General features: G+C 38.4%; 1 protein-coding gene across 1 annotated transcript in view; it reads left to right on the top strand.

Moving 5' to 3' along the window:
* LOC143387357 (VPS10 domain-containing receptor SorCS1-like) overlaps nt 1-17,926 on the top strand; it is a 41,042-nt gene extending 23,116 nt beyond the window's left edge. The window contains exons 7-9 of the mRNA XM_076841839.2: nt 3,673-3,772; nt 17,525-17,630; nt 17,758-17,926. Coding sequence (XP_076697954.2) covers nt 3,673-3,772; nt 17,525-17,630; nt 17,758-17,926 — 375 coding nt within the window. The remainder of the gene's footprint in view (nt 1-3,672; nt 3,773-17,524; nt 17,631-17,757) is intronic.
* Nucleotides 17,927-20,172: the final 2,246 nt, after the last annotated feature.

The following is a 20,172-nucleotide window of genomic DNA, read 5'->3' as shown; positions in this document are numbered from 1 at the left end:
CCATAAGCCTTGAGAACTGTTTTCTCCTCCCGAGGTATAGCAAATAGAAATGTTTAAAATGGCTGCTCCACTAGCCTGGTTCCCTGTGTGATCATTAAGAAATATCTATCCGCAGTGGTTACCACGTGTCAGCAAGAAGTATGCCTTTATTGTTTCAAGCCTCCGAGAAGTTACCATGCTTCCTTCAGCCCACCCTAGTTGATTCCCACTGCTGTACTTGATCTTCATCTTTTATGAAGAAGGCAAGAAGAAAGTTGGTATTTTTCCTCTAGCATGTCCCCCTAGCTTTTATCCTATTTGTATTGAATCTCCACTGTCCTCTAATGTGGTAATTTAACTGAAGTGTGGGCTACCTTTGAATAATGTGCGTAGTCTACCTAATAAGTAGACACTGGGAATGATTTGTGTTTCTTTGACCATGATTGTTTAGCTACAGTACAGTAGGAGGTGAACTGTGTAGGAGAGCAGCATCAGGAAGATGTCAGTACAGAGGATAAATGAAATTGGCTAAAAAAATGCATTTTTAAGGCTATGAACACCAAAACCTTTAATCAAGCTCATGTTTTGGTTTTAATTATTGGGATGTACTTGCTAAGAATTTGTGTTTTGTTTTCCATGTATTTTTATCGGTGCATTATAGGAACACAACTTTACAGGACAGAAAAAGAAATAGAAGTAAATTCTACCTGTTTTGGCAGGTTCAGTCTCCCAGATATCACATATTGTTTCACTTGGATCTTTATCAGGCCAGTGTTTTTGATCTGCTCATTTAGGTCTTGCTGTGCCTCTCTGTGTATTGCATTTATTGTACTCTTCTCAAAGCCCAGATGCTCCCAAATATTACAAAAGGTGCAGACTTGTGAAAATAATGTGACAGTCCTGAGATTAGAAATTGCCTATTCCTGTGGTCCATATTAGTCAGCTGACTTTGGGAATGGTATTTTAACTTGTGTGCTTCATGGATGAATCAGAGATGACAGTAAAATTAATAACAGGAACCTTTCTTTTTTTCTATCTCCTAAGCCCACTTAGCCAGAACTTTCTCTACATATCTCTGGCTGTCTTTGTCAACTTGTTCACAGACTTTTTTTTTAAATGAAAATTCTCTAGATTACGGGTCAAACAAAGCTGAAGTCTAGTCTCAATTCTTCAAATATGAACTGGGTAAACTTAGGTCTGTCCAGTAATCTCTGTGTTCCACTCCACATAGACACCAGACAAGTAGTATTAGGAATAACAGCCAGAAAGAAGCAATTTTATCAAAATAAAGTGCTCAATGCATGTATAATATTCTTAAAAATATATGCAACCAGCTTATGATCTGATGCAAACAATCCAAGATATGCATTTCTCCAAGTAACATAGTAAATATTTAAAATGTTGTCAAAATCTGTCAACAGTCTCACAGTAATTTATTTGAGTTGAAAAGTACATGGTTCTAATTGAGGTTATTCTTGTATGGAATGTAAATTTCACTTAGTTTTGTTTCTTATGCACAATTTCTTTCCCACAGAGTATATGTTCTTTATTGAATGTCCTTTGATGCAAGTTAAATACATGAAATATACTTTCTGCTACCTGATGATTTTTGCACAGCCTGCTTAGTTTTGTAAATGATACAGAAAAAACCAATGAAGCAATGCTAGGAACCAAACACATCTAGGAAGTTAATCATTTTCAGAACGGAGTTTCCTGAAGATTATAAATGAGAAGCATGCAGTTCTGATAAAATCTATTTTATCCTTTGCTTATTTATTTTTCTCTCTTGAGGAAAAACATTTACAGGGATAAGAAATGAGTATAGCTTCACCTGGTTAAAAGAGGAAAGTCTTTCTATTACAAGTACATTGTTCTCTTTTGTTTGTGATAATTTCTACATAAAAGGTAAACTTTTAACTTGCTTATGACAAGTCTTTCATATTGAGTTAAAATAATTTTTATGTAATTACATATGTTCATATATGTATGTATATTAAACATTATTATATGTGCATGTTTGTATCTCACAGACAAAACCTTTATTAAAGAACCATTGTCAGATTCCTATCAAGACCCTATCAATTGAATGATAAGAATAAGATAGGAGGGCTGGGGTTGCGGCTTAGTGGTAGAGTGCTTGCATAGCTCAAATGAGGCACTGAGTTCGATCCCTAGCACCACATAAAAATATAATAATAATATCGCAATAATGTTTAAAAAGAGAAAAGAATAAGGTAGGAAAGGACCTTACAGGACATATAGGTAATCCATTTGATAGATAATTGATTAGAAATCCATTCCTCCTATAAACTGGAACCATTCTGGAAGATTGTCAGTACTCAAGAAAAGGAGTATCTTAATAGAGAGGAAAAAGTTGTTTTCAACATAGTTTTAAAAGTCTAATTTTTCTCTGTGGTTTGCCAAATGAAAGCATTTGATGTACTGGTATTACTCAAGATCCCGGGTGTCCATCCATAGTGCATGGAGAATTATCCCAGGCTCCTGTTATTCAGCAAAGAAGTTCATCTTTAGGGCAATTTAGTTCTATTGCCAACCAGGGCATTCTTTAAGGGTCTCTGCTGCCAAACTAAGCCATCAGGCCCTGTTTAATTATTAAAGAGATCAAAAGTGCCATTTTGGCAACTCAGTGGAGAAAATGAAGCTTGATAAATTGAAAAAAAAGGGGGAAATGAAGAATTTTACCAGCATAATGATTCTCAGAAAAAATCTATTAACATTTAAATAGTGTATCAAATAAAATATGAACTTTATGATAAAAACAGATTATTAAAAATAGAGAAGGATACCAGATAAAAATAATAGGAGCATGATTATTTCTCATAGCTTTGCATAAATTCTTCAAAAGTATAAGCAAAACTGGGTAAAAGTCTACTCTAAACAAATGAATACAATTTTACCATATCTATAAACCTTGCATTGTAATATTTACCAAAACTAAGCTCTGCACCCCATGGTCAGGTTCATGGTCAGGTTCCATGGTCCAGAATTCTACGTTTCTGTCCAGTTCATGTGCCAGCCCAAGGAACAAATAAGATCACTCCCCCTGTTGGTTACATTTTGTGTTTGTGAATACACTTTGTTTCAACTATACAATTTATTATTTCATAAGAATTTTATGTACCATTCAGTAGTACCCTCAAAGTACCTTGTCTGGGAGAGCCATGGGGTATGGTTTGGGGGAGGAAAGGAAAGGCAAATGAAATCTCATGAATCTTACCAGAATGTGTATATTGGGGTTGTGGCTTAGTGGTAGAGCGCTTGCCTAGCACATGTGAGACATTAGGTTTGACCCCCAGCATAACTTAAAAAATAATAATAACAAAAAAGAAGTTTTTATCTACTTCCTTTAAGTCCTTATGCATAACAAATGCTTTCTGAGAAAACTGAGAGTGACTTCTCTAAGGTAACACAGGGTAAGTTTTAAAAGTAGAAATGATCTTATTTGCTAATATCTTGTTTTTTAGCAATCAGGATGTAAAGTCTGGTCATTCTTAAAAATAGTTCTATCTACATACTCCAGAATATAACTCAAAATCATATAAAACTTGCTTATACAATTTACAGATATAATGTTGGGATACCTCAATAAGAATAGTAATATTTCTCAGCATTTTTATTCATGGTCAGTGATAACAGTTTTGGTAGCACTAACTATAACACTTCTTCTTTCAGATATCAGAAGTACTGATCCATAAACTCAACCAAAACTCAGTGCACTTTGAATTGAAGCCTGAGGTCCAAGTTCTGGTCCATGCAGCTCACCTAACAGCAGGTCAGTTTCTGTGTCCCAGGACTCTGGCTAGTGACCCTGTCAAAGGGAAAGCCCAGACCTTTGAAAAGAGGTGTGAAACTTATTTAATTAAATTTTATATTCTGTTCAGAAAGCAGACTAGATCTCATTATCCTCTCCTGTGGCCACTGGAGCTACTTACTCCCTATGAATTTGGAGGTTGAAGAGCAACTGAACCTGATATTCCATACTGAACTCCATTTTAGGGGATCACTATCTAGTCCATCCTTTGTGGTCTAAAATTTGCTTTATAGCATACTAAGCTTCTGAATAACATTCTCAGGCTGTATGTTGTGCTCTGCACTGGTGTGATTTATCAGAAAACCCTCCTTTTACCAGAATCATCTACTGAAAGGGGGAGCATCCTAAGTCAAGCTGGATAGACAGCTAGCCTCATGTTTCCAATTCTTCAACTCTGGAGGTACGCCAACATTTCATCATTCTTCTTTCTCTCATAGTTCTCTCCCATAGTTTATTATTTCTGTTTGATTTTCATTTGACTTATATTTTTTTTATTATGTGCCAAATATTGCTCTGATTATTGGGGGGGATTTGAAATATTAAATGCTATTTTAGAAAAAATGTTCATGCAAGAAGAATTGGGTTAGAGCTGGGACCAAGTTCAAAAATAGGAATTTAAAAATTTGGTAATTAACTGAGACTGGTTTGGCCAAGACTTGTGTCAAGATTAGCACTTTTCAACAATTGAAACAAGGAAGCCAAATTTAAGAGGTTTCAGCTTTTTGTTTGAGATTGATTCTAAGTTAGAACTAGTTATCTGATTTAGAAAAACAATACAAAAAATATTTTAACAGGTGTTAGACTCTATCTACCAAAGACAATAGAGAGAGTTCTCCTTTCACACATGGAAAGACTGACACTTTGAATGAAGGATTTGTGGGATGAGATGATTTCCATAATTTCTCTCTTTCTTTGTTTTCTTTTTCTTTGGTACCAGGGATTGAAGCCAGGGGCACTAGGCCACTGAGCCACATCTCAGCCCTATTTTGTATTTTATTTAGAGACAGGGTCTCACTGAGTTGCTTAGTGCTTCACCATTGCTGAGGCTGGCTTTGAACTCACAATCCTCCTGTCTCACTCAGCCTCCCAAGCCACCGAGATTACAGGCATGCACCACAGCACCTCGTTTTGCCACAATTTCTTTTAATTTGAAATGAACATATTCATTTTGGGGTGCCTAGAAGAGAAGCAGGAGGAAGTCTGAAGAAAAGGAGGAAGAGTGAGGAAGAATTCTCACTTCACTTCACCTTCTTTTCCATTTCATCTCCTTTGTAGGGAGGGAAAATGGTTTTTTTGTTTTGTTTTAAGAAAAGGACCACTGTTTGCAACATTTCATGTCTCATAAGCAGGATCGCTAATACCTTCCCAGGGACCATTATAACATGCTGCTGCATTCCATTAATTGCTCAGCAGATGTTCAGCAGTCGTGTTTTAAAAATGTTCAAGCCAGAGTCTGTTGCCAGTGAGAACGGCAATTCATAATTTGGGTTGTCTCCAAGGGAAAAAGAACCGTCTCCTTTCGGGAATTCACTAGTCTTATTTTGGTTTTTAAATTCCGTTCCCTGTTTTCTTTCATGAGAATACAAGATAAGCATTTGCAGATACCTGAGAATCATCCAAGATTGGTTTTGCTGGTTTCCTCCTACATGTCAGAAAATGTTTAGGAAATTCTCTTTGCAGGAGAGATTTGAAATTGCATGAGAATAGGAAGGAGATGAGAAACATGTTATAAATAAGTTTGAGGAACATGACCTCAGTGGCTCCCTTAGGCATTTCTGACTTTGTGGCTGCCAGTGACCATGTTTAGCAGACAAAGTCTGGGGCATTAAAGAATAATCCAGAGAGTTGGAAAGGGAGTAAAAACCATCATGTGGGAATTGGACTGGAAGCACCAGTGTTTTGACCAAAGTGTATCTTTGCTTATGCTATTCCTGATTGGAATATTTTTTCCAACTTCTTCATCTTTCTTCATTCCCTTATTCTATTTGTATTTTAAGGCTCAGCTCAATGTCAGTATTCACATAGAAACTTTCCAGAGAGCTTTACCTAAATAATATCTTCCCCTGGTCTGAACTCACATGTACTTTTAAATCTATATCTTTCTGATGATAATGGTCATGAACAATTGTTACCATAATTTTCATCATTCTTATTTAAATCCTGTGGGTGTGGTTCATTGTATCTTTATATTGTCTTCATCATTGTACCTAGCAGAGAACTTGTACATAGCAGGTACATATTACTTTGGTAGCAATTAGATGTGTGATGAATGTATAACTTTAGCAATGTAGTCAAAATCTCATTCTCTCAGTTAGTCTTTAGATCCAACTTATTCAGTTGGGAATCATATTCACTGTCATAAAACAACTGGTTTGTGGAGACTTGCATATATTTATCCAATAAGCATCCAGGAGAAATCCACCTCATTTTTTCCATATGGCATTAATTATATGTGGCAAGCATTGGGAATGGGCAGGTTGAAGGAAAATTAGATTCATGCTCTCTAGATTTTTGTGTCCTAGAAAAAGAGGTCTGAGAAGGACTCAAAGAAGGACCACCAAGAGGCTGTTGCTGAAAGAGAGTGAATCAAGTACAACTTATTAACCCTTATTCTATGTTCTGCTCCCATACAGGAGAGTTTCCAATGTCAGAAATCAATGTTACATCATGATGGGGCTCCAGGTCACATACCTGTTATGGAACCAACCTCACCTTACCAAACCAACATTTTTTGTGACATTTCCCTTGCCTTTCCTCTTTCTCTCACTTATGCATTTTCCTTGCCCTTCCGAATTACACATATGTGTATATATACATATATTACATATATATATGTGTGTATATATACACACATATATAAAACGTATGGCATTTATTTATTTATTTATTTATTTTGGTACGGGTGATTTATCTCAGGGGCACTCAACCACCAAACCACATCCCCATCCCTTTTTTTAAATTTTATTTAGAGATAAGGTCTCAATTAATTGCTTAGGACCTTGCTACATTGCTGAGGCCAACATTGAACTCAGAATCTTCCTGTCTCAGACTCCTGAGCCACTGGGGTCACAGGCATGCAACTCAACTTGAATAATATATCTTAAGTGCAGTGAAGTCATTTTAAGGGGAATGTTTTCCAGTGATTTTGGAAAACTCTGATTCAAACCATTTGGTTTCTATAAGTACTTGTGGAAGAAAAAATCCCATCCATTAAGAAAATATTCATAAAATCCCAAAAGTTGTTTCATTGCTTCTGGTAACTTGAGATGTATCATCTTATTTCTCACATGACTCTAGCCCTAGTTTTGCAATTATTACTTTAAACCTGTGGTTTCTCAGAGGTCGTGAAATGAATTAGGACTCTCATTCACTCTATACTGGCTAGACTTGAAGCACAGGTGCTAGTACATGAACATTCACTAATTGTAACTACAAAGAATAAAAAAATATATTAGTGGCAGAAGGTTGGGTAAGGATGAGACTTTAGGTTGAATGGAAGTTCACCCAAAGGAGAGGCAATAAGCCTGCCGGGTTGAGAGGCTATTTGAACAAAGTTGCAGCAACAACTGGTTTATGCATCCAATTATGCACTGTTTGATGTGGTTCAGGGCATCTAAACATGTGCTGTCAAATATTCATAGTTGGTGTGTTTATTGTAAGTAAATTATGACAAAGGGAAGGGTGCAAAAATTCAAGGAACACAAATATGCCAGTGTATCATAAACTTTATTGACCCTCATCCATGTGTACTAGTGAGGAATCTCATTAGTGTAAGTTGGAGATAGTAAAACATGATAAATGTGGGGAAAAGAAAAAGAAGTACAAGAAAGAATTTTAAAAAAAATAATGTTTGAGTAATAGTCCACAATCCTTTCTCTTTATAACATAGATGTTTTCAACCCCATATGTCAAGAGATGATAATTTATTTGATGGCAATGAGGATCTAGCAGGAGAAGCCTCTTTCTTGGTTTTCAAAAAAGATAAGTTTGGTGGTTTATGTTGGGTTTGATGTCATAAAGCACATAAGTGAAACACCCCATCAGGAAGCTGGAAATCAGAGCTTGAAAACTCATGTGAGAATATCAGGACCTGAAAATACATTCAACTTTGAGTTCAAATTTACCACCACCTACCAGATTCTCAGGTGAGGGGAATCTGCTGACAGGTGGTAAATTAAAGCCCTAATTTGCTGGTACAAATATTTCAAGCTCCATCAAACCACAATCTTTGTTCTTGTGGGCAGTCATGTTCATGAATAAATTTAGTCAGGGTCAGGGACATTGGGAAGTGGCATAAAAATGTGTTGATTCTTCTACCATAGAACAGATAATGGTTCTGCATGAGAATAAAGAGACAGCAAGAAAGGGGTCACACTGACATTTTATTTGAGTAGGCAAAAGTCTAACTAGATTAATCCACACTAAACTGTAAACAATAACTTTTCAGGGATTATAGGCATTTCTCAAAAGTTGTTTATTGGGCAAATGAACTAAAATCTGAGTGGTGATACTCCTGTGCAGAATGACTAGTAAGAAAAGGGCTGACACATTCCTTCTACCCAATTAGAATGAGTGAAAACCAGTTCTATTGTTGGAAAATCTATTTCTAACCTATGGTAGGAGATATCTGTTGTAAATCATTTATTCTCAAACCCAAGCACATTTCAGTAAACTTATGAAACTTTGAAAAAAGAGAATTTTCAGACCTCACTGCATTCAGTGAAGCATCCCAGGAGTTCCCAAGGGATGATATCCAGGAATCTGCATTTTTTTAGCAAGTTTCCCAAATCATGCTTATATAGCCATCACTTTCACCAGCCTCAACAACCACTGTTGGAAAGCATTCCACAAATGAAAATCCATCTTCAAAACAAGGGAAGGTGTTGGCACCATCTCCATCAATGAATCTGATTTATAACTAGTAATCCACTCAAACAGAGAAATAAGAAGGGCCTGCGATATTAACTATGAGAGAAAATTATTAATATACATTAAAATCGAATTTCCTGGCATAGTTGGAGACAATGTAATTGGCAGAAAGGTAGATGACGGGGAGCAAAATGAACTGTGCCTCCAAATCTGGGATGTGCTCTATCTATAATCTAGAGGAATGGCAAAGGCCAGCCAAGCGCTGTGGCCATGAAGCTGTTGAAAAATGATTAAAGTATGAGTGAGAATCTTAGTGGCAGATATAATTGAATAGCCATGAGTTTTATGAGAGTTAAACAAATGATATTATCTAGATAATATTCATATGCTAATAGGAGAAGAAAATGAACGATAAATCCACATCTCACTGGATCCCTACACATACTTCAAAATAAGGATGCTGTCCTACCCTTAGCTTTTCAGACAGGTCATTGTTCTGTTGGAATTTTGGACACACGTGATTAAAAAAAAAAAGAAACAAAGGTTAATATTTCTCAAAGGAAGAGCCTCAAATCTCAGGTTAAATAAAATATATATTAAAAATTGCACAGTAATGTCACTCATGCTTCATATCAGTTGCCTTTTTTAAGCAGTTACATTTAGGATAATTGTCCTTTGTCAAGGGTATGTGTGGGTTTTGATATAAAACTGTTATCTTGTGTCATCTTGGCTTCCATGGTTTTGCTGACTGGTTTAATTTCTTTTGTGGGTATAATAAAAAGATATTATCACAGAGATATTAGGGAATTAATATTTCCAGGCTTCAGTTGATGCCACTGGACATGTGATAAGTTAGGGTGGAGCATTAGCAGCACCAAATTTCAACCTAGGTTGTCCAACTCATGAATTCTGCCCTCTGGCTTCCTATTGAGAAAGACACTTCCTGTGTGAGGGTAGAACTGGCATTTGTCAAGAAGCTTTGAACCCTACAACATCATCTAAGTCACAGCATTACAGATGCTACTGTCAAATGGTTGTTGTGGAGTTCTGAAATGTAAAGTGAAATAAATTGTTCCCATAACATCTTCCACTTAGGAATGGAATTAGTACTAGTGAAACTTCCACAGCCAATACATTTCTCTATTTAGTCTCTGGTTGCCTTATTATCTACACAGTGATCATTTAAAGGTCTCTTGTGAGTAACTGAATAGTGATAGTATTTGTTCTTCATTTTGTTTTTCTTAAAATTAATTTTTTTCTTCTTCAAATAATTCAGTTGTTTCACAGATATATGCAAACGTGGCTTTTGACAATTATGAAATCATTATGGTGTTAAGATGAATAATCAAAGGTGCTCAGAGATCTAAATAGATCCCTTATCCCAGCGTGATGAAATGAATGTGATGTTTTCATAAATCTATCAAAGATAAGCAATAGAGCTATTCCTCAGCTTCTAATAGATTCTTTTGTTATCATCGTCTTTTTTTTTTTTTTCAATTACCTGAGCTTATAAAAGAACTGATCAGGATAACTGGCCTGAGTTGACCAGCCCTGAGGAGGCAACTAGGAAGCGCTGGTCTGGGGGAAAAAAAAATGAGAAAACACATAAAGAGAAGAATCCAGAACCTAGGTCCAGCTAGTCTTCAGATACAAACCAACTTTCTTATACCTAAAGTGATCGGACTGTCCTGGATTATACCTATTTGTCAGTACAAGCTCTAATACTCCTTTATTCTTAAAGTGTTCTCTTTAAGATGGGTTTATTTTTAACCTGCCTTACCAATTTCTTACCAAGTATTGGATAATGTGGAACCCAGAGGTGAGACTTGCCAGTTGGATTTTAACTAGTTGAAAGAGAATTTTAAGGAGAGGAAGTAGGCGTGGCTTTGTAACAAACCACCTAAAAGGTCAGCATCTTAAAAATAAGCTTTTATTGTTGCTTCTGAGTCTGTGGATCAGCTGGGCGATTCTTCTGGTCTTGTCTGTGTTCTTCCTGCGACCATTTAATGACCTCCTTGATCTTGGCTGGGCTGTCCCACGTGGGAAAGGGTAGCTGCATAGTGACTGCTCTAGATTGGCGTTGGTTGGGATGACTAAACTGTCCTCCACGTGGCCTCTCATCCTTTAGGAGACTGTTCTGGGTTTGTGCACCATGGCAGTGTTCCAAGAGGGACAGAGAAAAGGACACAGGTCTTCAAAAACATGATGAGCACACCATCACTGCTGTTACATTCCATTGTCAAATGCATGTTGTCATGGTATCCCAGACTCAAGGGGTGAAAGAAACAGATTTTACCTCTTGGTGGGAGAAGCTTCAAACTCATTGTACAAGGCCTGGACACAGAGTGTTAGAAAATTGAGCCAGCAATGTAGTCAGTGCCCATGAGGCTGACAATTCACTAAGGGGAGACTTGAAATGTTTATAGGTAATTTTTAGAAAACTCTGAGAGCCATAGTCAGATTCAGCTACTAATAGCAACAAAGAGATACTTTTGGTTTGGTTTGGTTTGGTTTTCATGACCTAGAAAATATGAAACTCAGGTATGCCCTAAAGATATGGGCTAGATAATTTTATGAGTGATAAGTCTCAACTGATTGTGCATAATAGTCATTTATGTATATATATGCAAATGCACAAACACGCACACATATATGTGTATACACACACCATATGTAAGTATATTTTGGAGACTTAGTCTCAGAGATCATATTAGTCAATTTTGCATAACTGTAATGAAATACTTGAGACTGGGTGACTTTATAAAGTCAAGAAGTTTATTAAGCTCACAGTTTTGCAGGTTCAAGACTCACATCTGATTATAGCCTTCTTGCTGGTAGAGTATGGAAGTGGACATGGAGCATATGTATATGTCTGTATTCTTTGGTCCCCCTCTCTCCTTATAAAGCCATTAGTACTCACTCATGGGAGCTTTATTATAGTGATCAACTACTTCTGATCACTAATGAAAAGCCCCACCTCTAACCACCATAGTCATTTTAAATTTCTACCACCTTAATAACTCACAATGGGGATTAAATTTAACAACTATAACCCTGTAGGACACACTCAAACCATATCCAAGTCCTATCATTCAAATTTTTTTTCTCCATTGCAGCATAAGGATCTGCTTTCCCACAGTCCAGGTAATTCTGATTAAGAAATTCATAAACTACATTTTGAAAAACAATTTATAGAGTAACAAGGGTTTCTCATTGAATCTCTTTGTGTATATGCACATGCACGTGTGCCTGTGTGTGTGTGTGTGTGTGTGTGTGTTTTATTTTTTTGTTCTAATTCATTATACATGACAGTAGAATACATTTTGACACTTCACACATAAGTGGAATATAACTTTCATCCTTCTGGTTACTCATTGTCTTTCAACCGTAAAAAAACCAAAGACCTGTCTATTCATTATGATGAGGTTTGTTCTTGGAGGTTCTCATGACTCATGATTGTCTTTACTCAGTCAAGTGACCTCAGCTCTCTCTGACAGGATACTTCTGAAGACTAATCCCCAGTTTAATTTCCATACAATATTTCACAAATCATTGAAACTATTAAAAGACACTGAAGTACTCTTCAAATACTGAAGAGGTAGAGTTAGATAGACAACAGTTTGGGGATCCCCCAAGGGGCACTTGGGAATGGCCTTTATGGGTAGAATGTTGAAGCAAGACAAAGAAAATAATGTGACTGGATGAAGTGGAGGAGTAGCCTTATTGGATTATTCCAGTCAGAAGCCCTTGATTAAAGATTGGTTGGTAATTTGTGACTGGTTAGCTTAAATTTTGTTTTCCTACAATATGACCATTTATGCTGAACTGGGTTTTGGCAAAGTTCAGAGGAACCTGATCTGCCTCAGTCTACCAGACTCCCAGTTACTTACTTAGCCAACTTCCCTGGCAATTCCCATCTACTCTGTCCAGTGGTCCCACAGCTTTATCCCAATATGGTACAGCAGTCATTAAGACCATCACAGTTGGGCTTGAATTTGAACTGGAGAAAAGTTCATTGGCCAAGTGAGCATGAGTTTTTATGCCCATTTTACACTCTAGGAAAGCTTTCTCTGTGCTATTACAACACCACCTTAATTTCCCCCCAAAAGTTCCAGATCACATGGATTTTCATATTGCCGTTCTACAAGTTGGACTTGGGTGTGCTTTGGGAGGTGGGAGAGGGTAAAAGAAAACCAAGGTAAGGTGAACTAATATGCTTCTGTAACTTCTTGACAGCACCAGTTCTTGGGTTAGAAATATATAGTAGTAGCTGAGAGTTTCAGAATCATAGTGCAGGTAGAAGTTCTCCAAGATGATGCCTTTAATAGAAGAAGAGGGAACGCAAGGTAGCCACCATGGATTTTTGCCTGGATTCACTGGGTTATGCTACCATGTCCTTGATTTCAGAACTTGAAAATCAAGTAAGAAAAGGGGCAAAGCTGCAGTACAAGGGACAGTGGTTCTCAGGGTGAGGCAAGCGCTTTGTGGGAATCTGGTCTGATGAATTGGTGGAAAACTATAGGAAAGGTAAAGGAGTTCCTTTCCTGCAGGCATGCAGACCTCTGATGTCCTAATGTGCATCATAAATCTTCAGAAGGAGGTTTGCCATTTTCCAAAACTAGTTCACCATGGAACTCTCTAGCACTATTTTTCTACAGAATACGCTTTCAGACGCATGACAGTAATAATGACAGGGTAAAAATATTAGGCATGTACTGTGTGCCAGAAGCTGTAACAGTGCTTTGTAAATCCCATCTCATTTTATTCTTACAACTTACTACACCAAACATGATTTTTATCTCTATTCTGCAAATGAGGAAACTGAGTGTAATTTTAAGTCCCTTAGCCTGAAGTAGCAAAACCAGGATCTGATTCCCAAATGGGACTCTATCAGTTACTTAACCCCAAACAGGGAGTTTCAAATTTATTCTCAGATGTGCAACTGTGACTATATATGTCAATCATTTTTTACAAGAAGATGTGTTTATTAATGTGAGCATCCCTATTAGGATAATCAGCTCAGATCCTTATAAATAGAATATGATCATTCAAAGCATTGCTAAGATCCTCATAGGATTTTTCAAATGGTGTGTGCCAGCTTTGGGGCTTAGAAATGTTGAGTCACTTGGAGCAGTGCTTGTATCTGTGTTTTGCTCTGTGCACTTATAATGGGGGAAAATAAACTGCTCAGCACTTTTCCTCCTGCACATCTACTTTGTTTAGGCTGCAATTGAAGAGGGATTAATTTATGCTAATTCCACACAACAAGCCAAAGCCCATTTATCACCACTTTCCATTCCTCAGCAAAACACACAGAAACGCACCTAAGTATTGGACAAACTAAGATATGCAGCCGCTGTTGTGTGGAGCAGTAAAAAACCGTTTATATCCAGGCACACATCAACAAGCAGAAGCCACCCACGGAACACAGAGGACAGTGGCACTCAATCCCTCTCCACTGCTGTCTGCTGTGTCCCACTTGCTGCCTCTGAGAATTGACTAAGTGAGGAGAGAGAGAGGGGATAGCATGAGTTTTGGAAATTGGGAGGGGGGTCAAAAGCTGCTTTTCCCACACAAATGTGCTAATTGCTAACAGTGTTAACACTGTTTCCTTAAGAACCACAATTTGAGTGTGAATGGTTTAGGATTAAAAGATTTAACCTTGTGATGGGAAGAGAGATGGGAGGAGGAAGGCAAAGATGGGTGGTAAAGTTCTAGTGTGTGTGTGTGCTCGCGCGTGCATGTGCATTAGTGCATATGTAAGTTTGCTTTCATATGTGTTAGTGAGGACCTAGCCAAGGAATTTCCTCTAAGTTTTTCATTTATTTTAGATGCCACCCCTTCAAGTAAACTGTGTCTTCTTCTTGGTGGCACCAAGAAGCTATGCTGACAGAGCTCACTTCCAGGGTAGGAAGTTTAAATACTCTTGACTCTAACCACCTCTAGACCTCCATTTATTATTTGACAGATGAAGGGTTTGCCTTAGAAGATTACCTTGCAAATATCTAGTTTTCAATATGATGATGGTTTCCTGATAATGAAGAGAGAGGAGAGAGATTTTATCTTTTAGATTTGCACATGATGAAACTGTATGATAGAAGCTGCTTCAAAATAATCCAGTGGTTGAGACTGTGGAGATTAGATGGTGGTGAAGAGAAAATAAGATTGGCTGTCAGTTGATGGCTGCTGAGACTTAAATAATGAGTACATTAGGATTAATTTCTCTATTCTCTCTCTCTACATACACACAGCCACACACACACACACACACATGCACACACCCACAAACATTAATGCATATGTATACATGCCATCTACGCTTAAAAGTGTATGATATAGGATTCTAACTGTTCCTTTTAAAACAAAATTTTAGCCTGTCACTTGTTATTTCTTCCTGTACTATATAGTTTTAGTCCCAATGCCCATATTCATGAATATCTTTTTAAATTTCTAATTATCTCCCAGCAGCCTGAGTATATAGCATGTGTGTGTATGTGTATCTGTGATGACTTGGATTCAAGTATGTGTGCTTCTGTTTATTAGTTCCAAGTCTTTGGAGTGACAGGAACCAAGGAGAACTTCTCTGTTCTTATCTACACAATAAGGATCATTGTCCCCATTTCATTTGTGAAAATCTATGGAGATTTTGTCCATGATAAATGGAAGGTATTCTCCTGCCTGATGATACCCCATCAACCGTAGTGCTAATTCTGAAGTGTTCCTGGACTTGGCTGATGGCACTGAGGCTTTATTTTCTTATTTCATATGGAAAGCAAATTTTCCTTGGGTGTTCCACATGAATAGGGCTGCACCCATCTTCTCACACACGCCAACACAGCTATTTCACAGCTTAATTAAGTGCTGCTTGACTTAGAGGAAGAGAAAAGAGCAGGGAGCTTCCTTATATTCAGTGAGCCAATTCTACTAAACTCACTAAGAGAAAGAAGAAGGCTTGGCTTTCATTTTACACTGAACTGGGTGGTGACATGAATTATACTTTCTAGTGGTGGCCACTGAGTGACAGTGATGTAATCTTATGAAAACCAGACAGTACAGAAGCAGCCGAGGGTCTCTACTGAGACCATTAATATTGCAGTCACTTATTCTTGAACGTTTTTACCTTGATGACCAGAATGTTGACCTCTCGGCTCTCAACAGAAACAAGCCACAGAAAATGGTGCTTAAAGGTCACCTGCATTTCTGGGCATCAGATTCTGCTTAAATTGATGGAATGTAAAGGTCAACATGCTGGCTTCCACGAGGTTCATGTGGATTGTTGCTCAGGCTGGAGCTGTGCCAGATTTGCAGAATGTCAGTTCTTGAGAGGGTAGAAATTAATTGTAAACAAAGTCATTACAAGTACAACAGTTTTCACCCTGAGGTGGAAGAAGATTTGGAGGTCAGGAGAGATGCTTTCCAACACTGCATGTGTGCGTGCCCTTTCAGGGAAAACTTGAGAAGACTAGTGTTCGCAGAAGCTATATTTTTGGGAGGAGAAATCACTGCATTTGAAGGACAGGGGCTTGTTGTCAGGACTTCATGAAGTCATGGAGCCCTCTGCATGTCACACCTTCCCCAGCATCAGAGTGACTGCCCTTGAAAAATATTCACTTAGCTATCCACACCTTGTTGTGCACAAAAAATATAACATGCACCATCACTTTCCAGTTCTGGTCCTTACAACTGCTAGAATAGGAGCAAAAGAGATTGGGTAATTCACAAAAAAATATTCCTATTGGTGGTTTACTGGTTATCTGCTTTGCTTAGTGGGAAAAGCTTGCATATAGAATATGGGAAAATTTAATAACAATTAGCATTATATTATTATAAATATGGATGGTCCCTCACTTAAAATGGTTGGGCTTAAGAGCTTTACCCATAAAAGTGTTCAGTTTTTAACTTTCAGTACAGTATTTAGTAAGTTATATAAAATCATCTAACACAGACTTGCCCTCCACAGGGTGGTCTATAGTTGAATGTTTTGATGTGGTCCACTACACCTTATTCCCCAAACTCTTGCCAGCCCTCCAGTCCACCATCCCCAGCCTCTGAGACCTCTCCTTCTTGTATATTGCTCATAAACATTTGAAGCCCAGTGTTTTAGGTAGGGTTTTTGCAAAGGGGGAATTAATTAATGGAAAAGGGGAATAAACTAAATAGAAGCAAGAAAGAGGCATCTTAGCTGTTTCTCTCAGGGATGAATCTGTGTTAGATGATTTTTTTTCCCTACCGTAAGCTAATGTAAGTGTTTTGTGCAAGTTTAAGGTAGGCTGAGCTAAGTTGTGATGTTTGGTAGGTTCAAGTTATGAAATGTATTTTGACTTGTGAGTATTTTCAATGGTATTATCCATGAGTTTATCAGGATATTATCCCAACATTAACTCAAGGAGGACATGTATTAATTAATAATAATAGTAGCAGCTGTAGAAATAAAAGCAAACCTTATCGAGTTCTTAATAATAAGGTACATTAACTCATTTAATCTTTGTGACCACAGAGGAATAGACCATTCATCTCCTCTAACCACAGAAACACATTAAGATGGAGTAACTTGCCCAAGATTCTACAGCTAGCAGGTCGTGGAGCATGGCTGGAATCCTTACAGTCTGGCTCCAGGGTCTTTGCTCTTCATTGCTCCAGTACTTGGTCAGGCCAATTGGAGCATCTGGGGGCTAGGACAGGCTCAGGTGCATACATGTATCAGCTGTATGATTTGTACTTTGTATGTTCCTCCCATGTGGTTTTCTGGCACTCACCAAGCCTGTGTGTGAACTGTGTGAGTCTCTCATGGAGTCTTACCTGCCTGAGTCTCTGCTTATGACGATTCCTTGTTTCCTCCCACAGCCCCACTGGTGGACCTTACTCCAACCCACAGTGGATCCGCCATGTTGATGCTGCTCTCGGTGGTGTTTGTGGGGCTGGCCGTGTTCGTCATCTACAAGTTTAAAAGGTGCGTGTCCCTCCATCCAGGTCTCCCCTACCTCTTCCCCCTCCCTCTTCTGACAGGTTCCGAAGCACACATGGCAGTGTTGTGCTTCTCCCTTGCACAGCAGTGATGGTTTCTGTTAATGTTTTAGGAAGATCCTGGGGATTAATGTTTATGCCCAGATGCATAATGAAAAAGAACAAGAGATGATCAGTCCAGTCAGTCACACTGAAAACAGGCCCAATATCCCTCAGACTGAACTAAGAAGACCTGGCCAGCTAAGAGATGAGAAGGTGGAATCACAGCTCGTAGGTAAATGATTCCCAGTAGTCATCAGTTGTTCAGCCTCTGTAACCAATGGCTGACTCTCCCTCTAACTGCTTTCTGGCTTCACATAACCACTTCCTTCTGTTCTAACACTCCCTGAGAGAAACAGCTAAGATGCCTCTTTCTTGCTTCTATTTAGTTTTTTCCCCTCTCTCATTAATTAATTCCCCCTTTGCAAAAACCCTCCCTAAAACACTGGGCTTCAAATGTTTATGAGCAATATATAAGAAGGAGAGGTCTCAGAGGTTGGGGACGGTGGACTGGAGGGCTGGCAAGGGGTTGGGGTCGAGGTGTAGTGGACCAGAGCAAAACATGGCAGCCCAACTATAGACAACCCTGTGGAGGGCAAAGAGCACCACCAAAGAAGGGACATAATAAGAGTGAGAAGTGTGACCATCCAGAGATTTTTTAATGTAGCAATTATCTAGAAACTGGTTCCTGAGAACTTGAGGACAAGAGACACAAAGTTTGGGAGAGAGGATCCTAAGAGAGCCCAGTTACTGGATTAGATTATTACAGAGAAGATCAACAAATGCCTTTTTTTCCCCAACTGTCTCATATCAGATACCTTAAAATGGACTTCACATTTCAGTAACCTCTCTCCACCTGTGAAGTAAGCATGGGAGATAAGCAGCTAGGTATTGCATGTCTGAAGCTCAGTTGCTGAGTCCTACTATTTATTGCAGAAGAAAGTTTCCAGGAAGTTAGACAAATCCATGGAGCCACCATTGCTGATCCATTTCTTTCCTGGGTTCCTCTTGTCTGTTGGCCTCAGGAGTTGAAGCTGTAAATGTTCACATCTAGATCCTGCATTACTGACCTGGAAGAATAAATTATTACATAAGTGTTTGCACTTCACTCTAATGTCATAACGCCAAACTGTCTAGAAGGCTTTTACATAAGATTTTAAATCTTTTATTTTAGGGGAAAAATGAGCATGTAAACAGAAACAGAACCCTCTCTTTTACATGGATATGGGACAGGTCTGTGGAGACATTCAGGGGGAATTCAAATACAATGACTGGCTCCTGTTGTAGGTGGTAATAACACCTGCAGCCACATCTGGTATCTGGTTTTCACCATGCATATTCTTTTACGGGGGACATATGCTAATAAATTCATACCCCCCCACCCTGTCTGTTTACTTACAAAGCATCTAAGATGCTGCATTTTTGGGGTCATTTGCTTCTCAGTATCATTTCCACAGGGTATATGGCACAGTGGCTGCTTACTTTATTAAAGTAGCAATTCCTCCTTCTCCAGGAACATGTCACACCACATTGCAAATTCTCTGACACTTTTCCATTTCCAGTGTCATTAAATGAGTAAGTGTTACACGTTTTCTTGTAGGAGAGTAGCTTTACCCTCCCCTCCCTCCCCTTCTACTCAACCTGGTGACTCATCTCTCCGATTGCAAAGAGCAAGACATGCCACTCCACCTTCAATGCCAAAGCGGGGATCTGCTGGGGCACAATTTGCAATTTAAGGAAAAACCCCAAAGGCTACAGGCGACCTGCTGATCAGGAAAGAATTTCGCTCTTGTCCAGTGCATCATCCTTCATGACAACTAACTTTATGTTTCTTTTCTTTCCTCTGTTGTTCTGTTTCCTATTTTTGCCAGGAAGTATTTCCATAGTTGCTGAGAATTAAAGCACAAAAGAAATCCCTACCTATGTAAATGTTTTAATGGAGGACGCCAGTAAAAAAACAAAAACAAAAAAACAAAAACAAAAACAAATCAAAACAAAAAATAAAAATAAAAACAGTCAAAATGCAAACAAACAAAAACAAACACTCATTGCACCAGGACTTTTAATTCTTCTGACACAGACAACAAGGGTTTTTAGCTTTAAGCCTGTGCATGTGGACAATACCTTGAGGACATGTTTGGAGGGGCAGTGTACAGGTGCTCTATTTTAATGGAAAACACTCCCCTCCCCCTTTCTTCTTTTTTTTCTGATTGGTCATGTTTGTAGAAAATTCATAACATATATAGGCCAAGGAAATCTGCATGTATTTTTGGAAATATTCTTGGCTCTAGATTTAACAGCTATTTTAGCACTCCTGGCCGAGGGGTGGATTAGCCATCCCGGGCCTTTTCATAAGACACAAAGACATGCACAGGGAAACCCTGAGCCATTTTTCTGTCCCACTGTCCTTACTGTCGTTTCCCCCTTCTAAGTTAGCAGTGGTAGCTTTGTTGGTCAGCAGAGGCCACAAAGCTGCTTTCTCTCTATTC

The sequence above is a fragment of the Callospermophilus lateralis genome, unplaced genomic scaffold, assembly GCF_048772815.1.
Source record: "Callospermophilus lateralis isolate mCalLat2 unplaced genomic scaffold, mCalLat2.hap1 Scaffold_116, whole genome shotgun sequence".
In the NCBI taxonomy this organism is placed as follows: domain Eukaryota; kingdom Metazoa; phylum Chordata; class Mammalia; order Rodentia; family Sciuridae; genus Callospermophilus; species Callospermophilus lateralis.
The sequence above is the reverse complement of the archived record's forward strand: the minus strand, read 5'-3'. Positions and strand labels throughout refer to the sequence as shown.